General features: G+C 38.6%; 2 protein-coding genes across 6 annotated transcripts in view; one reads left to right on the forward strand and one right to left on the reverse strand.

The window, feature by feature from the left end:
- The window catches only part of nrg2b (neuregulin 2b), an 85,169-nt gene extending 76,805 nt beyond the window's left edge, over positions 1-8,364 (forward strand). For all 3 annotated transcript variants that reach the window (XM_088344479.1, XM_088344477.1, XM_088344478.1), the window contains 2 exons: positions 1,767-1,950; positions 6,236-8,364. In XM_088344479.1, the coding sequence (XP_088200605.1) occupies positions 1,767-1,950; positions 6,236-6,712 (661 nt within the window). In that variant the 3' untranslated portion in view covers positions 6,713-8,364. The remainder of the gene's footprint in view (positions 1-1,766; positions 1,951-6,235) is intronic.
- Positions 8,365-13,036: 4,672 nt separating this feature from the next.
- Positions 13,037-19,702, reverse strand: LOC148359272 (homeodomain-interacting protein kinase 2-like). Of its 3 annotated transcripts, none has more exons than XM_088344486.1 (9): positions 19,547-19,702; positions 19,325-19,464; positions 19,008-19,187; positions 18,751-18,932; positions 18,547-18,670; positions 15,624-15,734; positions 15,035-15,109; positions 14,705-14,963; positions 13,037-13,208 (listed from the first exon to the last, which is right to left on the reverse strand). In XM_088344486.1, the coding sequence occupies exons 1-9, from the start codon at positions 19,590-19,592 to the stop codon at positions 13,066-13,068; spliced, it is 1,260 nt and encodes a 419-aa protein (XP_088200612.1). In that variant the 5' UTR covers positions 19,593-19,702; the 3' UTR covers positions 13,037-13,065. The 3 variants fall into 3 exon arrangements, with proteins under 3 accessions (XP_088200612.1, XP_088200614.1, XP_088200613.1); XM_088344488.1 differs by having other exon boundaries at positions 13,037-14,638; XM_088344487.1 differs by having other exon boundaries at positions 13,037-14,963.
- Between the last annotated feature and the right edge of the window lie 354 nt (positions 19,703-20,056).

Raw genomic sequence — 20,056 nt, forward strand, 5'->3', positions numbered from 1 at the left:
ATCCAAACACGATACTCCAAAACAATGAAAGCTTTGGAGAACCCACGTCCAATGCCAGAGGTGTACTGTCCCTTTAAAAACGTGTGCGCCATTGAGTCAGCGCTCACTCGAATTTTGCTTAGTTTTTGGCGACACCAAGTGCCAAAACCCTGTACTGTTTCTTTGATTATTTTATCCTGCAAACATATCTGGTATGTTGATGATTCATGTTAGAAATGTTTGCATTTTCTAATGACACAACGTAAACTAAGTATTTGCAGTATTAGTTGCTGTACATCCAGCAGTCGTTTGTACTTAAGCCACAATAATTCTTTAACATTTACTCCTTAAACGCTTCTAAAAAAATTGAATACATATATCAACTATCTTAACACACCATTCATGTGGATATGATTTCTTTTCACAGTGCAGAATCTGCTGATTGCAGTTCTCCCCTGCAATACATTTGTCTATGCTGCTTGTCCTGTTCAGGGTCACCAGTGAGCCGGAACCTCCCCCATATTAATTTGGGTGAAAGGCACCCTGGAGTGAAGACGCTCACATTCAGTTTATTGGCATCTCTGGACCATTTTATTCTTTTCATATTTCAGACCCTTAACCTAAAAAATATAATACAAGATACTTTTCTGTTAAGATCAGGAGGCTTATCCTGGCACTGGTAACCCTGGAAACCAGTGTTTCATGAGGGGAAGCAAACACCAAAATAAATAATAAGGGATGGGCGCACCCCTGCTCACAGATACAGTACAAAATGTTAAACATGAGACCTGTATGATATTTTGCCTGGGAATGTAGCATGAATGTTGGCCAGTCACATCTAATTTTAGCAATTAGTGTCAATTACACACAAATTACTCTCCACAAAAATGTATCAAATTCCGCCACCTTTATTCATTTTTGTCCGGAAAGCTGAAAACATTTTGACTCCCCACCTTCCTCAGTGATAAGTTTGTTATGGTTTAATATTGGACAAATACAAAGTGGATTTCATTGGATGACAGTGCCGTAATTTGACTATCATTGTCCACTGTTTTGACTATTACATCATTGTTCCCATCGGCCAATCATGGTGTACAGTTCTTTGAATCACACACTCCAAAGGGCTAATGTGTTTTTCTATATAATTCCCAACAATATCAAAATGAAATGAAACACAAACACGATACAATCTTCTGGGAGAAGTAATGTATTTGGAATTCCTATCTAATGCATACGTTTTAGGAAAACAATCAAACATAGTAATGACAAACTTGACATTGTGGAAATATTTACCAAAAGCCAACTTAAACTAAAACATATTTTGTAATTTGAGTAATTTGAAAACAGTCACATAGCAGAACTAAATCAAAATTAATTTGAGTTTAGGTTGGGTTTTGGTTAATTCTTCCACAATGTTAAGTCATTTATAAATTTATTTGATCATTTTCCTAAAACGTGTGCATTAGATGGGAATTTTTGAGTAAATTACTTCTCCCTGTAATATGTATTGTTTTCCTGTTTGTGTTTGATCAAATTTTCATGTGTTTGGGATTTCTATACAAAAATAGATCAGCTCTAATGGGTGTGGATATCAAAAGAACAGCAACAATCATGTAATAGTCAAAACAACGAACAATAGTGTGCAATAATAGCCGAAATAAGGGACTGGCATCCGATGAAATCTCCTTTGCATTTGTCTAATATAAACACAATATAAACATTTCCCTTCGTCGTTAAACACAAAAAATGGATGACCAAACCAACACTGACTGTCCATTCCCATGCAGGTACGTATCGGCGCTGACCACACCAGCTCGCTTATCCCCGGTAGAGTTCCACTACCCGGCGCTACCACCCCAGGTCCCCACCTTCCACATCACCTCACCCAACACAAGCCACGCCCTCTCCCTACCACCTGCTGCCGCCGCCTACCACAGAGACGACGACCAGCCGCTACTCAGATGCCCTGATGTATGTATGCCCGCTTTCTACATTTTATAACAAAACCCTCACGCATACCTGTCAACCTCAGCCAAATGTTCCCCTCGCTAATGATTGTAATTCCCCTTATTAAGAGATAATAAACCTTAGAAACGCAACACGGCACCTATTTACTCACAGCATGACAGACTATGTAGAATAAAAATAAAGCTGATTTGTGTAAACAAGTTTGTTTTATTTACCAAATAAACAACACACAGTTCTTGAAGCACCTTTCTTAGTTGTTACCCTACTTGAAGTACATTGGGATACCCAAGCAGAAATGCCCGGTGTTGCAGGCAGTGGTTTGTTGAAACATGTCCATTAGAAACGTTTGCATAAATCAAGGTAAAAATTGGATTCAGCTGCTTGGAGTGGTCTGTGGCTGGGACCTGCAGTACTATAATTTTGCCACAGAGGGTGATAGAGAACCCACGAGAGCAGATGTTTATCGATTTTGTTGGTATTTATTGGGTGTGCCTTGACACAAAACCTCGCTAGAGACATTTGCTCAGTTCTAAATTCGGATTCCTATTCTTGTTTGGATAGAATTAGATAGATAGATTTAAAAAATTACTTTAGCTATCTGTGAATCCAGGAACAGCCCTTTTCACCAAGTTCTATCAGTAGTCAGCAGATAGAAACGAGAATATGCTCGACAAGTAAATGGCAGAAAATAATTTATGCCTTAGTAAATATGTCTGATGTTACTGGGCGAGTGGTAGAGATCAAGTGCTTTGTCATTTTGAATCCCTTCACTTTTATCTTTTTTTAAATTAAACACATCATGAGAATTGAAGATCTTTTGATGACAATTTAATCCATCCAACATATTTTGTTGGGAGACTTACTTTTTTACGGCGACCTGCTCCTTAAATTGTTCTCTTCTTATTGGTTGGTTCTTCCATGCTTACCTCCATGATTATAACTGGTTTATTCCTCGGTGATAACGCCGGACTCAAGTATATAAAAACTGATATAATGTGACGTCCGTGCGCTTATTGACAGCGTTGCAATACGTGTCAAAAAATAGATGCTCGATAGAGGATCATATTTGCTCGTGTAGCGCAACAATATTAACAATCTTCTATGACGTTGGTATCTGCTACCAGTGACCTAAATAATCCGAATAAGAGTCGAATTAGGCAAGATTGGTCTAAAAACATTTTTTTTCCTTGCAAAAAATGTTTTTCAGCGTACACAATTTGAAAAGATACGATAAGGTATAAACTACGGAAAAAACATGTTGACAGGTATGCATCATGTCCTAGATCAGATCATTCAAACCCACTTCTTATCATTACAACACAGTAATAACATTAACAACACAGTGACGATATATTAGTAACATAACAGTTGTTAGTTCAGATATGCATATCAAACTGGTAGCCCTTTACACTAAGTTCTATCAAAGTGGTCGTGGTTTGAAAACGGTTGGAAGCCCCAGGCCTAAATGCTATTTTTAGAATACATTTTGTTCTAGGTGGTACCTTGACCGTGAGCCCTGGGTAAGCACATCTACAGTACGTCACGACACAGTTCCATTTTGGGGATAAGAGGGACAAGTTGATGCACAGCGGGGATAGTAAGGATAAATAGATACATACAGTATATATGGGTGTTACATTTTTTTTTTTTTGAGTGGGTGGGGGAGAGGAGTTGTATTTTCTCAAAGTTTGTATACAAAGTAAGGCAAATAAATAAATCAATTCTGATCCCACGTCCGATTTTGTCATCCTCAGATCCAAATCAGCCCTCTTTTGACTCGGATATTCAATATCACTGAACCTTAATGGACATAGAAGGTGGGTTACCAGGGGTCATCAATGTGGTAATCAAGTCACCCCTGTGAAGTATAATTTTAGATCGGTAAAACTAATATCTAAATTAATAAAGGTTTGTCATGTGGGTCGGATAAGGGTATTTTCCAAAACATTGATAGATGTATGAATTCATTTATTAATTTATTTTATCAAATGCCATCGTCCATTCTGTGACATACTGTACATGAACTCATCTTAGCTGCAAATTGTTAGACTATTAAAATATATTATGCTACTACAACTCATACTGTACTAAAAACAAAGCAGAAATAAAAATAAAATTTGGTAATTAACAGCACACACCTTTGTCACACTCAGCAAAGCCCCCCCCCCCCAAACAGGGCTTACTTTCTGTATATTTGACCAACTCATAGATTATTAGATATGATGCTTTTAATTTGGAAAAACAAAATGATATTGCTTATCGTCACTGTTGTTAAAAAAAAAGAAAAAGTTGCTCCTAAATTTTGGGGGGTCTGCTCATGATCTCAGACTTTTTTTTTAAAGTAATTGTTTTCTATTCTATTAATAGTCAACACATTGGTGCTCCTTTGTAAAAAAATAAACGTATCTCTTAAATGCATTTCATGGGCAATGATACCTGTTTTTTTTCAAAGAAGAAAACCAAAATGTAGATATATATATTTTTCACTTGACAGCAACATGATATTGGATAAGCACTTTGACACTATTTACTGACCTACAAAAACACATTGAGAAGGAGTTAAAATAATAATATGTTAAATAGATAGTAGCACATATTAAATTGAAAATAAAAACTTAAATATTTTATCACTCTTTATTCACGTTTATTTTTTTAAAGTAAAATAGGAAATAATAATGAAAATCACCAAAATAAATATGTTCTGTTTGATTTTTTTATAGTTTTTTTTTGCATTTAAATCTTAAACAGATTCATCCTACAAATATGTAATTACATTGATCATTTAATAAGAAAGTTATTATAACAGACAGGGAAAAAAAGTGTGTATACCTGCTTAAATGATGAATGCGGGTTGCTCAACAAATCAATGAAAGAAAGCAAAGACACTGTACAGTGACTGTTTTGCAAAGATACTTTTGGCCAAGTTCACCCGGCAAACTAGACAAGGTCTCGCGGAACGCTAGTTGAAAAACCTTATGTTAACCTCCTGCATAATGCAGTGAAATGCATCAGTGGCATAAGTGCAGAGAGATCTTGGGGCGGGGGACTCATAGGAAAAAATAAACACATGTTTAGGTTCCTTGTAAATATGATAAATATTACATCTAATATGCAGATTTTTTTTGTGGTGTAACCTTACCAAAAGACTGTGTCATCATTGACCTCAAATTTAACAATTTACTGTATGATAAAACCGTTTAACAAAACTGAACTATTTAATCATAAAAATGATCTTTTCAAAGGGCACTTTGAGAGGTCTAGCACCTCCTAGCATATATCTGTATATGCCACCAAACTGCAGTTAATACAATCTTCGTATGAGCACCTCTGAACAAGAGAAATTCAGTATATTTATTTAAACAATAATCAACCTTGCTATATGAGGGATAATCCAGTTTACGAGCAGTCCCAGAGGATACCACTAGAGACCGCTTGAGATCACTTATTACCCGGGCTGCTTACTGCCAGCATCAGTTTGCACATGCAAACTACTGCAGGCAAAATAAGGTAAAACATGTTCTGTACATTTTTGGGGGTGTGTGTGTTTTTTTAAGTTACAGAAACTTTAATTTTAAGAATACAGTAAGTGATAACATATCATCAAAAGTCAATCTCATACCTGTCAAACTCCGCCAATTGCCCCCTTATTGATGATTGCAAATCCTCCTTATATAATGGTAATAAACCCTACAAACAGAACACGGCAACTATTTACTCACCGCAAGACAAACTATGTAGAATAGTGCAACAATATTAGCAATATACAACTATGTTGTCGAACGATCCAATTTAGAGCAGAAATGGGAAAGAAATTGGTGTGATTTCAAATTTTTGTTCAGTAGAGAATTATTATATGGCATACGCAATGTCAAATGGTATATAATACGAGGAAACTCTACGTTGACAGGTATGTGATCTTCGTGACTTCTAATTTCAACTGCCCCCTTCTTTTGAAGCACACGGACTCATTCGTTACGGTGCTCATAATAAACTCACATTTTGTTAATATCATATTTTTTATATTACTACTGTATTTTTATGTTTAATCACGATTTTAATGCGTTTTAAGGAATCAGGAAAATTTGTTTTACAGAAACTTAGGGTTCACTTGTATGCTCTTGGTACGACAGGAGTGAACCAATCAGTTTAAAAAAAAAATTATAAAGGGTACATACGCTCATTACATGAGCAATCCGAACTACGATCACGATCCTGGAACGAATTGAGCTTGTATGATGAGGTACCACCATAAAGTCAAATATCTGTCAAGCGGTCTTTTGTGTTCCAGGATCGCAGTTTGTACAGGCAGCCTCGACGACCTCGGCGGCCCTACCTGACCGAGAGCACAGGAAGCCTACCGTCCAGCCCCTACCGCTTACCCGACGAGGAGGCCTACGAAACCACGCAGGAGTACGCCTCGTCTAGGGAACCCGTTCGGAACCGACGGCGCCCGAGAAGGAACCGCGTAAATGGACACGTATCTCAAAGACCGGCAGGCCTTCGGGACTACAGGTCGCAGAGCTTCAGCCAATCAGAGGAAGAGGAAGAGGAGGAGGAGGACGACGAAGCGCAAGGAGAGCGCACGCCTTTCCTCAGTATGCAGAACATGAACACGGACCTGCCTTTAAGCGTGCCGGGTTTCCACTCGTCATCGGGGGCCAACGGCCGGACTCAGCGGGGCCCAAGCCGTTCGGGGAATCGGAGCAACGGGCAAAATCGCGGCTCGCAGTCGCAGCGGTTCAAGTCCGATAACGTGCCCCTTTAAGACTCCGCCAATTCCCCGCTACCTCGCCCACCATCCATGCGAAACCCCGCCTACCCTCCCTAGACAGCACTCAACCTGGCACACACCTCTTCCTTCATCTGAACTAGAGAGCCGCACCAAGGAGAGAAATTTTTATTTTGTATAACAGACTGATATTGTAAACAAATGAAATATTTATTTTCATTTCAGCAAAAATTGTCTACTAGCTAACAGCAAAGACTTTTTTATAACGGGGGGAAATATTTATATGTAAAGGTTTTTTGATTTACAGCAGTATGAGAGATGAGAAAACGAGAATTATGTGCCAATTTTTTCACAAGTTAGATAAATAGAATAATATTGTGGTGCCTTTTGCTGTATGCTGAAGTCGGAGGTCCCATTGAGTTTTGTAGCCTTTCTTATAAAGACTTCTCATTTTTATAGAGACTGATCCTCTTCCTTACTTTTTTGCTTTTGTTTTCCTTTCTCTGATTTGGGATCCTCCTCTTTTCCAACTGTGATCTGATTACGTCATCATGCAATATCGAGTCCTTCTGTGTGTAAGGCAGTGGTCGGCAACCGTTTCTGTGCCACGGAGCGGTTTATTAATGTATTATATTCTCGCGTCCCAGCTCAATAATAACAATTAGAATGATAAAAAAAAAAGAATAAGTCCAAATCACGGTACAATCACTGGACCACTAGGGTTTGGATAAAAAAGGAATATGCATTGGATTTATTTCATCACACTACTTTTACACGCACTACCATGTTGTAAAACGTTGGTTTGCCTGAACTCTTTTCCATATTGCTCTATCACAACCAGTGTTGGGTGCGTTACAGAAAAAAATAGTTACTGTTACTAATTACTTAATTTAAAGAGTAATTCCGTAACACCCTTGATTACTGACACCCAAAAGTATTGCGTTACTCTCAAATTACCCATCATGTTAAAAATTATCGTATATACTCTCATTGAAGCCCACCCGCCCTGCGACTGGCTGGCAACCAGTCCAGGGTGTGCCCTGCCCACTGCCCGAAGATAGCTGGGATGGGCTCCAGCACCCCCGCGACCCTACTGAGGATAAACGGTGCAGATAATGGATGGATGGATGGATGAAGCCGACCCTCCGAAACTGCTAAAAATAGCCATATGATAAAATGCATAGAAGACAATGTGTACACTAACCCGTGGTAGCATTAAAACTTTCATTTTTCTTGTGAACTATTGAGAGATTGCAAACATACACTTAGCCGATACACTACATCCATTTTGTCTATGGGTTTCAAACCACTCAAAGATTTTCCGTTCCATTGGTGAGTATTGTCCAAGATGTATTTTTCCAGGCATAGTGTATTGCAGGAACAATAATACAAATAAAATGACATAATTCAAAATTCTGTGCTAAAAAATTCCCATAGGTTTGTTTTTCCTGTACTAGCCACGGCCCCTCCTTATGCGTTGCTTACCATTCGCTATTGGTGAGTCGTGGCACACAACCAAACTTCATTTATTCTGACGCCCCGATTTCAGTGTTTATTTTATAGTTTTAAACATGTGGATTCACAACATATTTATTTAATACGAGTATATATGGTATGGAAAATATTAGTAGAGAAAATCTTGTACTTACTTGTGCTTGAGCTGCAATTGTATTAGGTTGTACTTTGTAGGACCCTATATATATATATATATATATATATATATATATATATATATATATATATATATATATATATATATATATATATGCCAACTCCACTTAGATGATGTAATCAGTGGTGTGATGTTGGCGGACCAAGGGTTTCTTATTCTGTCCTGAGCAAGGGGGATCAGCTACCAATATAGATGGTGTTAAAAATTAATGTACCATTTTTAATAAGGAAAGGAGTATCACACAGTGTTGTAACAATGTTTGAGTTACAGATTTTTACTAATAACGCGTTACAGTACTCGTTTACAGAGAAAAGTAATTGTGTCACTGTAGCACGTTACTCTCAACACTGAATACAATGTGGAACCATGGGAAAAAATAGTGTGAAAATGAGATAAATTGGAATGCCTTTTCCTATGTTATCAACAATTTTAACGGCCTAATGGTTAGGATTCGGCGTTTACACCGCCGCGATCAGGGTTTGATTTCAATGCATCCAATGCTGAGCAAATGAGATGGGCAATGTAACTGTGATATACAACAGTATAACCTCGATATAAGGTGCACCCAAATGCGAGTATTCACGGAGCAAAACAGCATAAGCGAAAATTTTGAATTTCTTCTTAAATTTCTGTATAGCCCGGTACCGTTGTGTGGCCCGGTCTTTGCTGACCACTGGTGTAAGGTGTCTGTTTACATTGTTTGGATTCACGCTAAGCGCCGCCGGCCTCGTCGAGACATCCGTCATTTCCGTCTCCGCCTAAATTGTTGGTCCACTAGCGAAGACGCCGCATCACATTCTCATGTACGTGATCAGGGTGCCGCCATACCACATTTACTTTTGAGAGTGCGCCGTTGTTTTACTAGCACGCCACCAAGAGATCCATTGCACTTACCCCGCCCCCCTTCATGAGCAGTCACCGGCCAGGGAGCCCCCCGCATCCGAACTCCGCTTGTCGAAATCCAGCCTGACTCTGGCCTCCAGTGGACTGCCAAGCCCACATCTTTCCTATGCCAGCAGCTTAGAGCCGCACTGTGTCTCAGGACTTCCCCATCGCGTCGCAGCCAAAAGACTTGAGCCGAGAGCGCTCGTCATGTCAGCAACCTCTCAGTTCGCAAACCCCGACCATCCCCGCCTTGTTGACCAAGTATGACGCACATTTTTGTTTACTTCGACACCCGTAGGTCGTCTCAGCGTGAACGTGGCAGTGCATGTCGCAGACGAGACTCCATCTGTTTGCTTCAGAAGCAGGCACGTAGCAAAGAAATTCACTATGTTTGGCTTTCGGTTTCTAGTAAGCTCAAAGCTAACACAAATTAATGCATCCTTGATATGTATTTCAGTACTTTTATTGCGAAACTTGTGTTGCTTGGTCATATTGACTGAATGCTTTCTTACGTACGTCTTCGCCTACCCCGTCGCCATCCCTGCATATTCATGTCTTAGTTTGCTTGCTAGAGAGGTAGGAAACTATGCTTCTCGGGTACCATCACACCCAGTAAAGTGGTTGAAAAGACTTCAAAAGACAGTATGCTCCCAAGGTTATGTCCAAAAGTCATCTCTTATTGGTTGAGTGAAAGTTTAAAAAACAACATGTTTTAAGATGTTGAAAAGATTACTTTTTTACAACTAAATTTGGACCACAATTTACAAGGTAAATACGACAATGTGTATGTTTAGAATTTGAGAATAGTCGGATTGAGATCAGAATTTGTGTCTTTGGACAATTACACGAACAGTTCCAAAACATAATCCCATCCACTTAGTGTTTGGGAATAATCCAATTAGAAGGGGAAAAGCATGAATGATGCCACTACGCGCCGAGATGTCATTTGCACTTTTAACTTTTGACATGAAATAAATGATGATGCATCAATGTTAGTCACCACAATTAATGATAGCTCAACTTGTGTTTATGAGTTGAGCTCACATGTTGCTTGCCAAAGCATGGATGTACACTACACAAGAATTAATACCGCTGTGGCATTTTTACCACTGTGAAATAAATATTGCCAAGAAATCAACTCATTCACATTATGCTTGTCTAGCAAGCTAGCCAGAGTTGGCGTGTATAATTTGTTTTTTACTACAAGACCAAAGTCCTTTGCAGCACCTATTAAGAATGCAAGCATGCACATAAGGTTTCAAATAAACCAAATGGGAGTAATAAAGGACAAACCCACTTAAACCCTCTTAAACAGACTATTACAAAAAATTAACGTTGTTGAATTTCCGTTCGCGAGTTGATTGCTACACATAACCGGAATATCGGCATAATTCTGATCTCAATCCGACTTCAATGAATGTACATGCACTGAATGACTATTTCGCGACTAAATCAAGTGTATTACTAACCGCACTAGAATTAAGACGACATTTCAACGTCCAAAAGATGGCTGAGATAGTCTGGCCCATCTTTCCATTTTCAACAACATAGCTGATTGTATTTGCTGATGTGCTGCAGCTGTGTTGAACAAGGGATACATGCAAAACAGTCAGGACCATGGCTCTTATGAGCAAAGGGTTTCCTTGACCCGGACTTAGATATGGGCATGGGCCGATACCTGCCTCTGACAGTATTGATAACCATGAATAAAAATATCAGGGTATCATGGTAATTCAAATTACAGCTCTAAAATGTAGCTTTCCTACACTAACACAGTCAACCAAACATTATTTCCCTCTACTCATCCAAATGTGACTTTTAGCAAAATGTTGTTAGGCCTGCATCAAAACACATGTTTGATTTGTTAAGTTTAAATAAACCTGGACCTAATCAAGTAAGTAAATTTCATTTTGCCACAACGGAGTAATAAGCTGCCAGATAATATTGCCAGAATATGACTTGCACACATCACCTAAAAAGCAGCCAAATAACCAATTTTCTCTTAAAACGCCATAAAACGAAGTAAACCAACGCTACCGAGGGTATGAAAGTACCTTAAATTTTCTCGAATAGCAAAAGCTACTGCAAAGTACTGTTCTGTTGTCGCTAATGTTTAACAAAACCCATTCAAAGTTTATGATTCAAGTATTATTTTGTGTCTTTCACAACCTACTGTATATTATGAACTAAACTGCCAAAAAATCAGACTTTTTTTAAATAATTGATAGGTTTATAGTTTAGTTGACACTCAAAAAAGGAGGGAAGACATGAGTAAATTTTTAACTTTCAAGATCAGGAGAGGACCGTACAAAATTCCTCAAGATAAGAACAATTCAAGCTGTTCTAAAGGTCCTCTCATGAGCACTTTGTATTATATCTCTTGAGTTACAAAAATCAGATCAGCCCTAAATGATGTAAACAGAGCATAATAGTCAAAATAATGAACAATAGTGAGTAATAATAGTCAAAATAACCCCTCAACAATCTTTTTTGCATGTGTCTAATATAAAAAAACAGCAGCAAGTATAACGAAATTTAAAATTCTATCCATACACCTTTTTTTATGTATACCGACACCACATTTCAATTCCATTTGTACATACAATTCCATTCATTCTCCAAAAATTGACCCAAAAATACATTTAGCAACACAATCTTTTTTCAATTGCAATTTACTATTCCTTTACTTTCCTCTTCCTGACAGTAGTGAGCAATAGAAGACAGTCGATGCTGGTATCAGCTACCAAAAATTCCATATCTGTTGGGTCCTAAAATAAATGTTGACTGTCTTCTGTTTTGAACACATTAGCTTTTAGCAAATTTATCTAAAAACACTTGTGAGATAGTTTGAAAACACACGCCATTTACTTGTTTTGTTTTTGGGGAGAAGGAGGCTGCTGCTGATACAAGTACACTTAATTTTTGTTTTTTTTTTGTTTTTTAGGGGAAATGCAAAGTGACTATGTATATTCTTCTAACCTCCCCCTTCATTCCTTCTCTCCTCCTCAGCTCAAATAAATTGTCAAACCAGTTATTGGCCCATGCCTAGTTAAACCTTCAGAAGCATTGGCGACGCAAGGCTGCACACAATAATCGGTTGATGATATCCAAAACTCGTTCATTGCAGATATGTACAGTGCATCGGTTTGAGAGAGCCCTCCTGGTTCAACGAGTCGGATAAAACAACGCTCACACTATTTATATTTTCACGCAGGAGATGCATGGGTCACAAATATTTTGAAAAGACAAAGCCCTTTATTTGAGGGCTGTTATAATAGAAATATATGTAAAAAGAATATTTGGCTTCAAGACTCTGAGGTCTGTCTAGTTTTGTCTTATTCCGGTTATCAATCCGGGATATACAATGTGGAAATACTGCAAGTGAGGATAGTGTGCTTCTAGAAATAGTTGAATTGTAAACACACCTTTCTCCTCATCACGACCCTTCTTTATCACACACAGCCTACACAATTAAGCACATACACAGAAACACGCGATGCCATTCCATATCAGTGTATGTCACACGGTTTGGCTCTTTTCTTTTTTCTTTTTCAATCAACTATTTTTCTTCCCCTCCCCCCTGCATGTCCTAGTGGTACTGGTAGTTGGGTGCATGGATTAAGCAGTCAGCAAACTGTTTCTTTTTTCCCAGTTGGTGAAAAAAATTAATGTGTATTCATTTTAACATTCAGCAATAAATCCCCTTATCTTCATGTCCATCGTTCTTGGAATATTTTAGATTTTTTTGCAAATTTTATTACGAGAGAAAAACATGTAAAAGACAAAAGTCCAAACCCGGTCAGTTCATATGAAAAATAAAACTTTATTTGTATCATTTAAAATAAAAGCCTTTCATCTTTATGGAAAAAATAAAGATGATTGTTTCTTTCAATTCCAAGTCCAATACACAGTCCATATGTTTCCAGAAGGACCCACTTGAAAGGATCTTGTCCAAGATGAGGTAAAGAGAAAATGCTGGTAGCAGTCCGATGAAAACAAAAAACAAAAACAAAACTAAAAACTGCTTGGTTTGCAGGGTACTCTGCTCCTTTTTTAGGTTTATCTTTTCATATTTTAATGCAGTTTTACACAAACATGAGAAATAATATTTCTAAAATGCAAAGTCTTGTCTCCAACAATAGTCAGCAGATAGTTTTGCTTTTCCCAATTGTTCCTTTTCTTGTTTAAGTATTTTTGTTTCCGTTCATTTTTGAAATACCGTGATGATTATAATATTTTCTTGTCAAAAAAATAATCGTATTAATCTAATTTGTGTTTGTATTCGTATAACTTTTCCTTATTTCACCGAATTAAAAAAAAACATTGTAAAACATAATTTTACAATATGATGAATTTAAAGAAACATAGTTGCTGACATTTTTTTATTTCCCTACAAAGATGATAAAAATAATCAGATAAAGCTAATGAAAGATCATTTTTTCCCAACTCAAAGGCAGTTGTAAATGTTTTAGCAAGTCCCAGTGGTAGAATGCATCATTCATAAAATAAGACATTGATTTTATAAAAGTAATAAGCAAAACTAAACTACACAGAATATATAAACGTGCATCTTTAAAAACAATGATCGGTTGAGAAATTAAATAGTATTTGACATTACTTGAGCCTTATCTAGAGAAGGCTTACATAATCGTCTGCCATCCTGCTGCAACGGGTACTCCAAAAACCCAAAACCTTGTGAAAGGGTTGGCAACAAAAAAAAAAGAGAAAATTGGCACGTATTGGTCGCTATGAGTTTTCTAATTTGTAATCTCCTTTGTGCTTTTTAGCACTCGTTGTTGGTTGCACGACACAATACAGCGACATCTAGTGGTTCTTAAACTGTCCCCTTAAGAATATATTATGAAGAAAAATATATTGTCATCATTATCATTTTACATTATAATTGGCAAACTTATCTGCAGTCATTTTGCACATTTTAAATGTTATTGGACTTTATAGAATCCATAATTCGGTTACAAAAAAACGTTAAATACAATTAAAAAAAACGTAAACTCACAAACATTTCTGCTGACAGGACATAAATACTGATTGGTCTATGAAATGGTTCATCAGAATTTGATTGAACATAGTGACCCACTGGGACTTGACTGCAACTAGGATCAGTCTCATCTAGTTTTCTAATGTCCCAATTTTATGGAATCAGTACTTCAATACAATACAATCAACAATATTCTAACACTATTGCAATTATATATACATTTTTTCGAAAAGGAGATCAATTGAAATGAAACAAAACAAACAAACAAAAATGACTTGAATTGACTTATATTGCAACAGAGTGGCCTGTAACATCAGTGGAGACAGAATCCTTTTCCACTGGTGTTGATCTTGCATTTTCCCTACAGGCGGGATATTCGCCTACTGTATCTTCGCTGTACACCCACCTTCCAGCAGCAACATTTAAATGCTATTCTTCATCCAGGAGAATAAACGTTTGATACGGTGCATACCTTTGTTCTTTTTGTGTCTTTTCCGCGGGAGCGGCGGGGAAGCGGCGACGCATCTGCAACCCAGTCGACTGCATTTTATGACTTGCAAAGCTCGGTGAAGGGAAAAGCTCAGGTGGGAGTTGTTGTTGAGGTAGCTCCGGGTGATGAACGGATGCCTGAGGATTTTGCTGGCCGTGATTCGCTCTTTCTGATCCCACTTGAACATTGCTTTTATCAGCTCAAAAAAACTATCAACCTCGCTGTCTCCGTCTGGCAACATCTATTGACATATTCAGAGTTTCGTTTATAGGAAATGTTTGTAAAAAAAAAAAAACTGCTCAGTCAACCAACCTTTACAATTTCTTCCATAGAGCGTATCTTGACACTCATGGTGCTTTCTGAATCGGAAGAATATTCATCTCGGGTCTAAGATAAATACATATTAATATCCGTAACAGAGTAATCTCGCATTTGCCGGGGTTACGTTCAAATAATGTCTTGCGGTAGTCAAAACCCGCAAAGTAAAATATTTTTATATAATACTCAAGAAACAAAAAACAATTCATGGGCTGTACTGTACACAATAAACATTTTACAGATAGCATGCAGCCTAATACCTGTTTGACCTATTACCATGGGCAGCAGATGCTGTTTTTAAAAAATTTTCCTAGTGGATTTCAAAGTCAATGACTGGCACTACAGCGCATAGGAGCCGGGAACCCGTACGGCAATTTTGGCAGACAGCCGGCACAGAATTCTACGACTTCACTCAGTAGAGGTACTAGATACTGTCTTAACAGCAGGTAATGGCATTGTAATGGATTTACTAGTTGGTAGGAACTTATCCCTACTTTAAGTCAGATGTAATCTGCAGTCTTGTATAAGCAAATCTTAAGATGTTTAAATTACCCTCCCTTGACCAATTCTAAAAATGGTTTACCTTAAAAATCCACTGACCCAAGTCAGTCTTCTTGAAAAACTGGGTTGTTTCCTTTCCAGCTTTTAGAACATTGTCTGGCGGCAGCCCAAGGACACCAATCATGCCTTCCAGCTGAAAAAATTACATCAGAATTGTTGCAAGACATAAAAGTAAAAAAAAAATCAGTGGATTATGAATTGTCACACAAGGCGAAGTGTAAATCGATAGATTGGAATGGTGCACTATTTTGTGACTTTTTAAATTTTTTTTGCAGACCAGGCCTAAGCGATGCAGATAACTTGGAACTATGGAAGTTATTTTCCTAACAGATTACTAGCCAAGTGTGAAGCGGCCAGGATGAGGATCAGCATTGTACTCAGTCGGAAAAGGGTGGCATGCTCTCTCCGGGTTGGGGATGAGATCTTGCCTCAAGTGGAGGGGTTCAAGTATCTCGGGGTCCTGTTCACGAGTGGGGTAGGATGGAACGGGAGATTGACAGATGGGTCGGTGCAGAGTCTGCCGTCATTCGGACCCTGTACCGGTCGGTCGTGGTGAAGAGGGAGCTGAGCCGAAAGGCAAAGCTCTCGATCTACCGGTCGATCTACGTTCCTACCCTCACCTATGGTCATGAACTTTGGGTTATGACCGAAAGAACACGATCCCGCATACAAGTGGCCGAAATGAGTTTCCTCCGTAGGGTGTCTGGGTTTTCCCTTAGAGATAAGGTGAGAAGCTCAGTCATCCGGGAGGGACTCTGTGTAAGGCCACTGCTCCTCCGCATTGAGAGGAGCCAGTTGAGGTGGCTCGGGCATCTGATAAGGATGCCTCATGGACGCCTCCCTCATGAGGTGTTCCGGGCATGTCCTACCGGCAGGAGGCCCCGGGGGCGACCCAGGACACGCTGGAAAGACTATGTTTCTCGGCTGGCTTGGGAAAGCCTCGGGATCCCGTCGGATGAGCTGGAGGAAGTGGCTGGGGATAGGGACGTCTGGGCTTCCCTTTTAAGGCTGCTGCCCCCGCGACCCGACCCCGGATAAGCGGAAGATAATAGATGGACTTAAGAATAATAAAAAAAATAGCAATAACGAGGGCTGACTGATGCCAATTTTCTTTTAGACCGATTGTGATACTAATATTTTAGTTAAATTACATCCCGGCTGCAAAATATAATGATCTTATTGAAAAAAATTCCAACATATTTTGTTTCTGAATTTCGCATTATCTATTGGCAATTTAACATTATTTTATTTTCATGTTTCTGAGTGTTAAATCCCCACTATAAGATAGGTGATTCCGACATAAGCTACCATTGCAAGTACTGAAGCCTTAACAAAGACGTATATTGGCACTGGTACTGATACCTTCTACTAGTTTGAGAACAAAACAGATTTAAAAAGTGAATCCGGGGCGCCAGCTCTCCACTAATCAGAAGCCGGCTCCCTTCGAGATACTTTTTTAATGTATTTCTGTCTGTGTCTCTCTCTCTTTCTTTCTAGCTTTTTTTCTCTTTAAGGCGCATATGATTGGTCAATATACATGGTGTCATATCTTACTCTGTGTTTATGAACAGGTTTTTTTTATTATTTAATTTATGGTACCCATGGCCTTCCATATTGCAGGAGAAATTGGGCAACATCTCCAAACATACACTCAGTGCACATTAACGGTTCAAGAGTGGAGGAGAAAAGAAAGAAAATAATTAAAAATAAATGATTGAAATCAGGAAAAGGAGCCACATTTTGCCCATTTTTCATTATATTCAAGCTCCAAAGTATAAGGTAGGGTCTTCAAGACCAATATTTCAACCAACAACCTCCACATTCCCCAAAAATAGTACACCAAAATCTGAAGAGCTGGATATCCATCACTACTGTCAATTAACACAATTACTAAGTTAATTCATGTTTCCAATTATTGATGTTGCATTGGAGCTCTGAATCATTGTGCACATGGGGAAAAATTGCATCATACGAGTGATTCTCAACTGGCCTGACTTATCATCACCCAATCCATGACCCAAATCATGAAAATATTTCCACTTCGCAAAATAAATGAAAATGATTGTGTGGTTAAACCAAAACTAGATGAGTATATACACATAAAAAAAGAAAAAAAAATAACTAAGCTGCTTCTTTATCAAAATCCAAAACGCTTAACTTCAGTGGCTTTGTCTTCAAGATAACAAAATGTATATTTCATTTATTCTCTGCTGTATTATCCTCGTTTGGGCATGCTCAACATGTGTAAACAAACCTTCTCTGTCATTTTCTATGTTGTGAAATGGAGGCGATCAACTCCCTATTGCAGGGAAATACCGCCATTTATTATCTAATAGGGCCAGCACGGCAGAGCAGTGGTTACCGCGTGTGCGGCACAGTTCTGAGGTCATGAGATCAAACCTCCTTTGTGGAGTTTGCATGTTCTCCCCGTGCTTTCGTGGGTTTCCTCTGGGTACTCTGGTTTTCTCCCACATTCCAAAAACATGCATTTCAGGTCAATTGGCCGGTCCAAATCATCCCTAGGTGTGAATGAGCAAGCAAATTGTCTGTCCCTGTGTGCCGTGCGACTGGCTGGCAACCAGCCCGCTGCCCGTAGATAGCTGGGATGGGTCCAGCACCCCCGCGACCCTACTGAGGATAAGCGGTGCATATAGTGGATGGATGGATGGACTATCTAATAGATTAAATTAACGTCAGGTAAATTGTTTCTTTTCTTAGCATTATATTGCCAAAGCAAAAAGCCCATGACCCGCTAAAACAGGTTTGCTAATCATTTTTGAGTCCCAAAACCACCAGTTGAGAAACAATGCATTACACTTCCTGTGTCTTTGACATGCTTCCAGAATGAAAAAAAAACACACACTTGACAAGCAGGTGATACTAGGTTCCAGCCGATTGGAAGTGGGTCAGAGTTGTATTTTATATTACAGAAGCACAGTACTTACTAATTCATAGTCTGTAGTTCCCATGAAAGGGAAAATGCCAAGCACCATCTTTACTATTACAACAGCCAGTGACCAAATATCAATTGCCTCAGCGTAAGGGAGTCCAAGGATGATCTCTGGGGCTCTTTTGAGAAAAAATAACATATTTTCCACTTAAACATTTTATAAAAACAGAGCACAATCTGGATGCAATCAATGTCTAACCTGAAATAAGGAACCTGTCTCATCCTGACCCTCTTCACTTCACGTCGGGTCAGAGATACACTGAAGTCAATCAGCTTCACGCTGAAAGGTTTCTTGTCTTGGTCAACAAGCATGATATTGTCTGGTTTAACATCGCCGTGGATCACCCCCACAGCTTTTAACGCGTTGAACGCCGTAGATAGCTGGACGGCATAAATGCACCAAATTAGAAGCAAATGCACCCGAACAAAACCTAATGAATTACTGCTAATACTCACTTGCTGAATGATGGGCCTGATGTTCTTTAGATGTATTCGGCCATGTTTGTTATAATATTGGGACAGGCTAATGTCCAACATTTCAAAAATCAAATAATTGTCCCCAGAGGAGTCGGCAAAGTACTTAACGATGTTGTCCCGATCCAGTTTATATTCCATTAGAAGCTGTAAAATGGCTGCCTATAGCAATACAGTGTATTTAGCATGGTGTTAAACATACTAATTGACTGTGTTTGAGGAAAACAACTGAAATATATGTGATACATCAGTTTTCCGTCAAGCAGCTCAATAAATAAAGAAAAAGGTAAGGCACACACCTCCCGAATCAGGCTTCTTCCCGGCCTAGCAATCTTGACAGCCATGCTTTCTCTTGTTTCCCGGTCCAAACATCTGACCACGATACCATAGCTGCCTTTCCCCAAGACTTTAATTGTTTTATACTTTTGAGGAAGGATTTCTGCAAAGCGAACAAATACAGAGTGGTAGGAAAATTCCTGTCTCAAGATTAACACAAATTTGGAGAATGCTGCATACTGTACCTTTAAGTTTTAAAGTAATTGCATTTTTTTCATTCATGATGTCCATGTTTTGGTCATTTTAGTTTGGTAAATAACTTGCATTACGTCCATCTTCCCATATTGAGGAATTCCCATGAGTGAAGAACGCATGTTTGAAATGATGTTCATAAGTGAGGTCTGCTCTTATTCGGCTTTGGTTTCAAAGTTTAGGATGATGTCATCAAGCATGATAACGGTGATGTCGACTGGATGACACTTTGTGTCGATTCTCGTAGAATAAATTAATAAAAAGTGCTAAGTTTGATGTTATGTGCTGGTCATCTGCACATATTCCCAGCCCCTAGGCTTTGTAGCAAATTATGAATTGACCGATAACGGATAATGGATAATGAATGACGAATATAGAACAATAACCCTTAAAAATTGCCCCCCCCCTGCTAATTGCGTGTGTGCTACTTAAGGGTGGGTTGTGGGTTTTGCGGTTGCTGGCTCATTGCATTTTCTGATACATATTGTCCGTTCTGTTATGCC

Source organism: Urocampus carinirostris, chromosome 9 (genome assembly GCF_059441175.1).
Source record: "Urocampus carinirostris isolate Australia breed hairy pipefish chromosome 9, RoL_Ucar_1.0, whole genome shotgun sequence".
Taxonomy (NCBI): domain Eukaryota; kingdom Metazoa; phylum Chordata; class Actinopteri; order Syngnathiformes; family Syngnathidae; genus Urocampus; species Urocampus carinirostris.

Coding starts and splice junctions, on each gene's coding strand:
- LOC148359272 (XM_088344486.1), bottom strand. CDS start 19,592: ATGGACATCATGAATGAAAAAAATGCAATTACTTTAAAACTTAAAG. Junction 19,465..19,546: donor AATTACTTTAAAACTTAAAG/GTACAGTATGCA, acceptor TTCGCTTTGCAG/AAATCCTTCCTCAAAAGTAT. Junction 15,110..15,623: donor TGGGTCAGTGGATTTTTAAG/GTAAACCATTTT, acceptor TATTTATCTTAG/ACCCGAGATGAATATTCTTC.